The sequence below is a fragment of the Lactuca virosa genome, chromosome 5 (assembly GCF_052849685.1).
Source record: "Lactuca virosa cultivar CGN04683 chromosome 5, Lactuca_virosa_CGN04683_v6, whole genome shotgun sequence".
Lineage (NCBI taxonomy): Eukaryota > Viridiplantae > Streptophyta > Magnoliopsida > Asterales > Asteraceae > Lactuca > Lactuca virosa.
In genome coordinates, this window is record NC_136430.1 from 396,261,919 (window position 1) to 396,273,320 (window position 11,402).

Here is an 11,402-nt window from a genome sequence, read left to right on the forward strand (position 1 = left end):
CAGCTACCACTCATAATCGATTATGGCCCCATTGGTCCCCAACCAGTCCATCCCAATGATTACTTTCAATCCGATCAAAGGAATCGGTACCAAATCGATAGGAAACCTCTCGCCGAACATGTTCAGCATACTCTTCTGGAATACCCTCGCAGTGCTCACAGTGCGGTCATCTGCAATCTCCACCTCAAGAGGGGAATGCAAAGTCCCTGGAGCATCTCGAAACTTCTTGCTAAGTGCAAGAGATACAAATGATCGGGTAGCCCAGAATAAAAAAGAACATGAGCCGACAATCCATTGACCAAAAGGTCCCTATACAATATCATAACAATATAAGCATAACAATAACATAAATAAGATAGAAATAGGTCGCATACCAGTCACGACGTCTGAAGCTGCTCGGGCCTCCTCTGTGGTCAGCTGGAATGCGCGACTCTTTACCGCAAGAGCATCCGTCTTGACCGGGCGGCCATCAGTAATCCTCATTGCGGCGGGGGCAGGCGCCGCCACTGCTCCTCCAGACAACCTCGGATAATCGACCTTTTATGACCGGTTTGGTTGCAGTGAAAACAAATCAAACCCTTCTTGGGGAAATCGCTGCTTATGTGGCTCGGCTGGCCACAAGCATAACATGCCGAGCCTGCTACCTAACAGGCTACATTGTGCGGATTTCTGCACTTGGCACAGCGGCCCTGGCCCTAGTGGCCCCTACTGGGAGGATCGGAGGTCTTAGGATTTTTATCCTGACATACTGCTGCCTGAACCTGCTCCGGATTCCGCTTCATCCTGAGCTCCAACTCAATTTCCCGTTCACGTGCCTTCTCCACCATGTCATTTAGGGTTTTGCACCCCGAAAAGCTCACGAACTCACGATATCATCCCTCAGCATGGAATGATACCTTGTCTTCTTCATATCCTCATCTGCAACGTACTGCGGAACCAACAGTGCCATCTCTATGAACTTGGCGGTGATGTCCGCCACAGTCTCTGTGGTCTGGTGAAGGTCATGGAACTCCCTCACCAAACACTGCACCTCAATGGCCGGTGGAAACTCTCGATCGAACCTCCGCACAAACTCCTCCCATGCGATCTTAGCCACCCCCGCCAATCCTAGCTCGTGGGTAACCTCCTCCCACCAGTCTCGCACCCGATTTCTCAGCATATAGGACGCGAACCATACTTTTTCCGCCTCAGGGCAAAAGCTCGTATGTTGGGCATTCTCCATGTCAGCAACCCAACGGCGACTAGTGATGGGGTCCCAAACCCCAAACTCAGGCACACCACACGCCTTGAACTCCTGGAACGAGGGAGTTCGAGTCCCAATCTGTCCCGCAACAATCTCGGCTCGGAAAGACCTGAGCCGCTCCTCCATAATCTCCATGATCCCCTCTTTGACGGTACCAAAGATCACCGGGGTAGCATCAAGGATGCCACGGGTAACCTCAGCCGCGATAAGCTCGCACAGTCTCTCATCAATTGGTTGTGTACCAGAGCCTGAACCTGATCCGGATCCTGAACCCGAACCAGAACCTTCTCGCATAATCATCACCATCCTCAACTGAAAATACAACATAAAGAGCAATTGATAAGTAAATTCGAAGGGATTCCTCCTCATCGGACTCCTCGGAGCTTCCCGGTCTGCCCTTATTTCGAGTACAGATCCTATGCTTTCAGTAGTACGAGCCCACTACAACCTTCCACACCAACCTGTACCATCCCCAAGGCCATACCTGATACTTCTAATTCACCCAACCACAGATAAACATGACCTTACAGAACACAGCACAAACGCAGATCCTAGCCTATCCTAGGATTTCTCAATCCTCACCGAACTAGAAACCTAAATCAATCATCGCAGGTTGCCCTTTGCATGCAAGTTATATACAAATAGAATCACATAGACTGTCAAATAAAGCTTCTACCCTAAAACCACAACCAAACAAGGAACAGGAAATAAGGCAGAATCCATCATTCTAGGGCTATGCAATCCTAGACATATACAACTTTGAAAGCATACACTTAGCAAATAACCAATCCAATCATCAATTCCAAAAATATATCACTAGCATGGCTAATACTTTGGGAACACTTACTTGAGATCGGCCGATTACGCGCATCACACTCTCCCCCTTTTATTTAGGAAAACGGTTTTCAGAAAAATTTAACTTTTGTTTCTTTTTGAAAAAGGGTTTACCATTTCCTCAGTTTGAGTTCTGACACAGGTGAGAGTGTGCCCGAATCCTTCAAACCAAGGCTCTAATACCAACTTGTAACAGCCCAAAATTCAGATAAAAAATTTCATTTAATATTTAGAAATTACAACCATATTTGTTTTTCCAAAATTCCATTACATAAACTCATGTCCAAAAGATCAGAGTATCCAAAATAATAAGTGCGGAAATATTGGAGAGTGCATGTTGCGCCATCAAGCCGGGCCCTTGCCCTTAGAACCAGAGGTACCTGAAACACCCAACATAACTGTAAGAAAACTCTTAGTGAGTTCCCAAAATACACAAAACATATAACCACATAATGGCATGCAACATATATACATAGGATTGCCATGGACTCCCTCCATGGTCTTCACCTGAAATGTCATGGGCTATCCCCATGGTCTTACATCCAAGGGCCATGGGCTCCCCCCATGGTCTTAACCAAGTGTCATGGGCTCCCCCATGGTCTTCGCAAAAGTCATAACATGCCAAATAACAAACCATTACATATCCAACTATTGAAACCACATATCAAGTAATGGGTCGGCATTGGTGCCTTCGACCCATCGGTATTGTGAGAATACTCACCTCAGTCTGATGAAATCAATAGCTGCTCGACTATCAATCCAAATTCTCACACTGTAAGAATATACAAATAGCCCTAATTAGAATTATGACACAACCTAGACAAGGGCCCAAAATCCTAAGTCCAGGTCCCTCCATGATGGCCCATAGGTCTCTCCTTCCTTAATGGGCCCAACATCAAAGTCCAAAACCATAATGGGCCACAACGCCTAAAAGGCCCAATCATGCCAACTATAGCCCAAACTAGAACAAAAGTCCAATAAATCTGATTGGGTCCAGGCCCAAGGCTGAATAAGACCAAATAAGCTTACAAGTCCAACGAAGCCCAAACTCATCTGGGGTGCGTACGCCCAGCGTACCACATCAGTACGCCTGGCATACTGAGTCCTTTGGACGTACACGCAGCGTACACATCCTTACACCCGGCGTACAAACAGCTCATGCATAAAAGTCCATTAAGTGCTTAATACTTGAGATCTCCACGTCTAATTCCAGATCTGAGTCTATTAAGATGTCCTAGGGCATAAAGTTGGCAACTTTATGCCCTTACATGCCACATGGGACCCCAATACCTTGTTTTCCCATTAAGACCACTTTTAAGACCTTAAACTCATGCATGGTGCCAATAAAACCTTCAAGATGGCATTTTTATGCATCAATCATGACCAAGGAGATTAGATCTAACAAATCTAGCCTCTTAAGTTGCTCAAACTCGCAAGAGAGGGTCCATGAACCAAAAATGGACTTCATAACAAACCCTAACTCAAACTAGCAAAATCGATGGCAAGGTCTAGACTTTTTACCTCCAGAAGTTCCTCAAGATGAACTAGATGCAGGATTTAGAAGCTCAATAACATCCAAGGCTTGATCACCACCTTCTCCTTCTTGTAAACCCACTAAAATTGCCACCAAAACACTTTTACGCTCAAGGATTACACTCTCATGAAAATCTAGGGATTTTGGACGATAATAAACTCTGGAGGCTGTCTAGGGTAAGGTCCAAGCAACATAAGAGTGTTTAAATAGGGGTCTTGCCCTAAAATTAGGGTTTTAGTCTTGAGCCACGTACGCCCCGCGTACGTGGTGCATGCCCGCGACCAACCTTCCCTAGTACGCTAAGCGTACACCTATGTATGCCCAGTGTACGTAGGGACCCTTTTGCAAAGAAAATTTATTCTAAGGGGAAGAAAAGTAATTACCTGAATTTCGACCGTTACAATTTAGTTTAACCGAGTCCAATTAGTGACTTAGATCTATCCTTATAGATCTTGATTCCAAGGATATATGGTGCTTCTCCTAGATTATTCAGAGTTCCAATCCAAGACTTCGATGTTATACTCTTTAGAGTATCATTAAGTATGAGTAGTATGTTGTTATCTACACACAAGATCAGGAAGACAACGGTGACTTGTCTCGTTAGCATGAGATGTCGACAAGGAGGGTGCACGGCATCTTTGAAGTCACCGCAAGATTCCAACAAGGTAAACAACATTGTGGTAGTTCAGATATCAAATGAAACATCGTAATTAAACATTACATATATCACAGTAATTTTATTGCATCAAAGTTTCATACTACATATGCCACTTCTGGTTGAAACTATTTGTATACATGTTCTCATGATTTACACACCATTAACATTACAAATATCACATCATTAATCAAATCCACAAATCTCACCCTTCAAACCTTTATTTCTTTGTACAACTTTATATTTGATTATAGTTTTCCTAGAAAAGTCGTTGTTGATCATCCAAAACCACTGCCCGGAACTCACCAAGCTGGCTCATGGTAGCCAATGTTCTCAATGGCAGCAACAGTCTTGAATAAACGACGCTTGTGAATTTCCTCTACTAGGGAACGGTGAAGCAATTGACTGCGAATATCGACCACTGATCTTGTCCTCCTTATATTCCTATGTTGGGTCGTTTCTTGGTGTACTTTTTGCCTACTGCATCTTGTGCTCACTCTCTCTTCACCACAAAACCTAGTAAAACTCTCCTTCCCAGCAAGTTGTTGGTCTTGTCTTATAGATGATCTCGAACCATATTCTTCTTCAATATCTGAGCAGTAAGTGAAGTTTGAGTAGTTACAAGAATTTAATGAGCTTTGAGAATCTGTATCATCACCATTGGTGGCATTACCTACATCCAGTTCGTAAAATTAGATATTGCCGAAACATATCTATCACAAGTCCCCTCAGCTAACCCCATCTTGTAAAGGTATTACATCAGAACTAGAGTTTACCTCGATTCCAATGATCAAGGGTTGAATAGATCATGGTATTATCCGCTCGATCATGTACTGCATCAAATCGTCTCAATAGGCTCTGGAGAGAAGATTGAGATGATGACTGTGAGGAAGAAGAATGGAAAGGGTGAGGGGTATTGTCTTCGTCGTCATCATCATTATCATCATCGTAGCAAAAGCTATGATGATGAAGGTTTTTTAGACACATGGGTTGTTTCTTCCAAGTCGGAATTAAAGTCACAATCTCTTTATCAATCATCTCAGCAATATCAAATGGATCCCAATCGTGAATCTCCAATTCCTTCACCATCTCAGTTGCAACATCATGTGCTGTGTCACTGGCAATATCAAAGGGAAAATATATATTCCTTGCTATACCTATAATTTCATATAAATATACATTTAATGATCCAATTAAGAAATTGTTGGTTTAGTATAATTAACCAAGAAACAACTAATCTCTTCTATTACATACCGTTTTTATCAGAAATGAGTACTTTGAGGAAGATAGAATCGTCTTCTGCATTCATGGTGCCCGTGATCGTCATATCAGTAGTCCTTATTGGAACAATATTGGGAAATGAAGAAATCACCTTTTCAGGTTTCTTTTCGATGAAAGTAGGATTTTGGGTAGAGATTGTTGAGTTATTCATCGGTTGATCGGTGTCTTCAACGAGAAGGAAAGGTTCCATCAAGAGATCTCTCGCGGATGGCCTACTTGATGCATTTTGTAGGCATTTTCCAACAAACCCTTGAGCTTCTGCATCTTCTATCTGATAGAATGCTTTCGGCAACTTTCCCTGACAGTTTGGAATGTTAATATTTCAGCATTTACGATTGAAATATGCTTATACACTTCAAAAGCCTATAGATGTTCTTTTATTTTCAAAATATGTGTTTTTTTCAAAAAGATTGGATTAAGACTCTTTTTTGGGAAAAGATGGAGTAACAAAGTGTCTGATTGTCGAAATCATATATCAATCATACCGAAGTGACTTTCTTATATATTTGAGCTGGGTTGGAGCATTCACTGTAAGGATATTCAGACGTAAGCATTTCCAACACACACATGCCAAATGAGTAAATGTCCACAAGCTCATCGTAATCTTCTTCATACATCTCAGGTGCCATAAATTCAGGCGTACCTGTTTCATGCATAAATAAAAGTTAGTAAATCTACAGGGAAGAAATAAGTAAGAGAAACAAGCATGTCAAGAAACTTTGCCTATAACACTGTGTGCATGTTGTGATTCACAAAGAGTGGCAGCTAACCCAAGATCCCCAATCTTTACTTGACCAAGATGGCCATTGATGAAGATGTTATCGCATTTTAGATCTCGATGGATGACCGGAGGATTGTAGTTGTGCAAATAAGCCAGGCCTTCTAGGATTTGGCGTGCCCAATCTTTAATTGCTTGTATGTGCACCCGCTTGTATTTCTGTCTATACCTGCAAAATTATGGTGTGGAGAATATTGAGGATGTTACACAAGCAATACAGGAGAAACAATAAAAAACGACACAGTGAATTAACATGGCTTAATCGACGTGATCCAAAAAATTTGTCACATAATGTGATCGACTAGGTATTTAACTTTGAGTACAATTTTGTCGAGTTTAATTAATTTATGCCAATTTATATCGGTCCTATATATATATATATATATATATATATATATATATATATATATATATATATATATATATATATATATATATATATATATATATATATATATATATGGGCGAATTTAAACATTTGAGGTTATCTTGACATGTAGTAATAGAAAATTTTGTTTGTGAGTTTTAAACTAGTAGAAGAAAAAGAAGAAAAGAACATTAATTAGAGCTTACAAATCCTAAAGAAATGTAGTTATTTTCACACTAATACTAAAAGTTACCATTAAAGAAATCAACTTCAAATTAAAAGTATTTTATATAAGTCATGTGATAAGGAAGTTTAGTGATTACTCTCTGAGGCTTCCGGCAGTGAACATCTCCGTTATGAAGTTAAAAGTCCTCCTATCAACATCGATCCAAGATGTGTGAAATCGCATTATGGATGTGTGATTGAGGTTTTTGAGGAGATGGACTTCTGAATATAGGCGTTGAAGGTCCTCCGGTGATCGGAAAATATCATTGAGTTTCACTTGGTTCCAAGCCACTTCGAGTGCTAAAACCTCATCAAATGCTTTGTAAACTGTTTTGGTTGCTCCTTTCCCAAGAACTTCCTTGAACTACAAACAACATTAATGCCTCTTTCAAACATTTACTATATAGAAATGTAATTATTTTTTACTTCTATGCAAAATTGAAAATGGCATTAATCAGGATTATAAAGATCGGATCCAATATAAAATCATTTTTGGATTTTGAAGATTGTGATGGTAACATCCTACCAAAATCATTATAAAACATATAAAATACATTTCCATGTAATAAATATATAACAAAATATAATTTAAAACATGAAAAATATGTCTACAATATACATGGTTTAACAATAAATAATTCAAATGTGTTTTCTAAGGTGCCCAAGACAAAATATTAAAAAAATAAAAATAATTAATAATAACAATCTTATGACCTACCTCTGATTTTACCCAAAAACGATCTAAGTATTATTGGGAATTGGGATCAATTTATTTAGGTGAGATTGTAGAATCGTACCATATTGCGATTAGGATCATGATTTTTAACAATTTTGGTGTTAATGTCCTGCTAGTTATTTATTATTAATGTTAGATGTTAGATAAGTTGATAAAAATTAAATAAAAGTAATCTAATTCGTATGATTTTTACCAGCATGTTTTTATAATCTTTTAACCTTTTTGTAGCTGCATTATTCGATAACCGGCTAATAAGTCTAAAAAAAAAAAAACCATGTCGACCCAACACGTATACATTCTAAATTAAATAAACAAAAAACTGTTCCTCTAATAAAATATTAACTTATTTTGTAATCTAATAGTAAACGTTAACATCTTCCTTACCCTGATAAAGTCATGGAGACACCGATTAATTAAATCCAAATAGGAAAGGAATAATATAAATAAAAAATGAAACTAGATTACTTATAATTATGCATTATTCTGACTATTAAAATGCTGGTCAACTTTCTAATGACATGAGCAAAAGAATTAAAATTAAAAAAAGTTAGTGCTGAAGCCAGCTTTTGATACCGTCCAACGGTTTTTTTTTTTTTAATTTCGAGTTGGTTATAAAAATTATAATCATTTTTTAAAAGAAACTAATGACTAAATCTTCAAAATTTTCATTAATATATAATAACATAAGATTAGTAACATTATCATGTTCGTATGTTAAGAGTTGAGCATTTACTTCAATATTGTGCTTATACAGTATGACTGTATGAGTAATTTATGTCTTGAAAAACACAAATCTATCATATTTCCTATGATAATTAATTAATCCAAATATAAAGAAAAAAAAAACTTACACGTCCATATCGACCCGATGGATCCGTTTCAGCGTACTCAAGTTGTGATTTTGCTCCACGGATGGAATCATTGCTTCGCGATCTGTACATGGTATCTTTTGAAGGTGATACAATGAACTATTTATTTGTAAAGTATCGAGTATTAATAACTAATCGTCCTTTAAACACTATAAAATTTAATTATTCCGAAAAAATAAATGAAAAGAAAAAAAAAACAGAATTTGCTGTAAATAGTAACGTAGATGATTAAAAAAACGATGGGTGATAAGTGCTAGATGATCGGAGGTCTCCCTTCATGGTTTTCATAAGGAAAAACACCAAAAACGAGCCAGAAAAGCATAGAGTAATCGATCCTAAGCATAATCCAAGCCATCACTGCAACTTCAGACCCAGAAATGTGTCCCTTAGAAGCCATTTAATCTGATTAATGAACCAAAAACGATGGAGAAAATATATATTTTCTATATATATAAGAAATAAACTGGCTTTTGATTGACGAAATATTAAAGATTTAAAAGCTTAAAAGTTGACAAGAAATCTGGCCCCTGAATTTGAAAAATCTGTGGCCACGTTTGGGGAATGCCATTTGTGATTATTGAGGAAAAAGAAAATGATTCAGAAGATTGAAATCTTGTAGAGATGAAAAGAGATTTGGAAGCCAAAGAGAAGGGGGGGAGAAAGAGCGGACTCTTTGAGTTGTTAACAAAATGAGTTTGGTAGGTTTGTGTTTGCAACGACTTGATATATCAACAAATGATGTTATTATAGAAGGCATAGGAAACCTACCGAAATTGACACAGATAATATATAATATAGAGAAAACTAGCTATTTGTTTATGCAAAGTCGATTGTGTAGTTTATCTTAGAGTGTAAAAGACAATATTATCCTTTGTATTAATTGTATAAAATATTCTAATGTCTTTGTGATCAAATAATCATTTCATATAGGCGGTTCATGCTTCTTTTAGGTTAGAGGCAAAAATAAAAAACCCCACAAAAAATATTTGATGTAAATTATAAAAGAAATTTATCAGTCATAAATGAAAATTAAACATTTTAACCAAATAATTAAACTTAAAAGTAAAAGAAAATAATAAATCTAGGTTTTAAATGTTGTTTCAAGCGGCGTTGCTTCTTTGTTACTAACTGGAGGTAGAACATTACACTCTCACTTTGGTATTCCTTTAAATCTTAATTAAATCTTAATGAAGATTATTTTTTTCTATAAAGCGAAACATCGATGCCTCCAAATTACTACAACAAACATCACTGATTATTTGGGATGAAGCACGGATGGTTCATAAACATGCATTTGAAGCCTTGGATCTGACTTTAAAGGATCTATTAAGTTCTGGTAATGTTAGCAACTCACATATACCATTTGGAGGAAAAGTAATAGTATTTGGAGGTGATTTCAAACAAATTCTACCATTTGTTTCCAATGGTAGCAAACAAGAAATTGTCGATGTGTCTTTAAGTTCTTCATATATATGGAGCAATTGCAAAGTACTAAAATTAACAAAGAGCGTGAGGTTAACTATTAGAAGTGATTCGTCTGAAATACAACAAACAAGGTTATTTGAAAATTGGTTGTTGGATATAAGAGAAGCAAATGTTTGTAGTTCTAATGATGGTGATGCGATTATTCATTTTCTTGACGAACTTCTTATTACTTAACCCTGCCATCCTATAGATGCATTAATTGATTTGTATATCCATCATTTCTTGAAAACTTCAACAATCCAAATTATATTGAAGAAAGAGTAATACTTGCACCAAAAAATGAAGTCGTTCAAGAAATAAACGATTTTCTGCTTTTATTGTTTCCTGGAGAAGAAAAAGAATACATCATTTCATATAGTACATGTCAATCAAAGTTTATTCACGATCAATTTGATGAGACTTTATACTCACCTGATGTTCCAAACCATAAGTTAAATTTAAAAGTCGGTGTTCCAGTTATGTTACTAAGAAACATCAACCATAAAAATGGTTTATGTAACGGGGCTAAACTTCAGGTGGTATCATTGGGTAATCATGTCATAGAAACAGTTGTCATAATGGAAGCAATATCGGACGTCGAACTTTTATTTCAAGATTGTCTTTAACACCTTCAGACAACAAAATTTCATTCAAAATAAAAGTGAGACAATTTCTCCTGATTGTTTGTTTTGCTATGACCATAAATAAAAGTCAAGGACAATCATTGTCAAATGTGGGTTTGTTTTTGCGAGAACTGGGTTTCATACACGGTCAGTTATATGTTGCTTTATCTAAAGTATATAGTAGAGAATGATTGAAGTTATTGATTTAGATAAAGATGGTAATTTGGCCAATAAAACTTCTAATGTTGTATACAAAGAAGTGTTCCAAAATCTATCTCAAAATATTATGTTTATTTTTTACTTATCACATTAATTTAGGTTTACTTACAATCCAAAATACGTTGTATTTGTAACGCCCCGTTCGAGGTACGCATTTAATCTATTAAAGTATTCATTTTGTAAGAGCTACTCGACGAGTTGGTAGCCCTAACTCGTCGAGTAGATGCCAGCTTGGTCACGGGATTTAAATGATCTACTCGGCGAGTCGAAGCCCTGACTCGACGAGTAGGTCTGTCAGGAGGAAACCCTATTTCCGGGGTTTTGCACCCTATTTAAGCCACTTAACCCCTTTTGGGCCTCCCTTACCAGCCTCCCTGTCCTCCAAAACCCTAATTCGTTGTGAGCTTCATCATTGAGAGATTATTGAGGTTTTGAGTGTGTTTTTGTGATATAGAAGAGAGTTGGAAGAGATTGGAGCCATCAAGCTTGTGGAGAAGACCAAGATCCAGGATTTCATCCATCTTTGGCAACCTTCTGAGGTAAAAAGCTCTTATCTTGATAACCCATTGCTTAG

General features: G+C 37.5%; 1 protein-coding gene across 1 annotated transcript; it reads right to left on the reverse strand.

Moving 5' to 3' along the window:
• Positions 1-4,321: 4,321 nt before the first annotated feature.
• On the reverse strand, positions 4,322-9,249 carry LOC145110863 (putative serine/threonine-protein kinase WNK5). Its single transcript, XM_079047180.1, has 7 exons — positions 8,505-9,249; positions 7,016-7,281; positions 6,271-6,494; positions 6,033-6,190; positions 5,521-5,845; positions 5,043-5,423; positions 4,322-4,939 (listed from the first exon to the last, which is right to left on the reverse strand). The coding sequence occupies exons 1-7, from the start codon at positions 8,592-8,594 to the stop codon at positions 4,569-4,571; spliced, it is 1,815 nt and encodes a 604-aa protein (XP_078903306.1). The 5' UTR covers positions 8,595-9,249; the 3' UTR covers positions 4,322-4,568.
• Between the last annotated feature and the right edge of the window lie 2,153 nt (positions 9,250-11,402).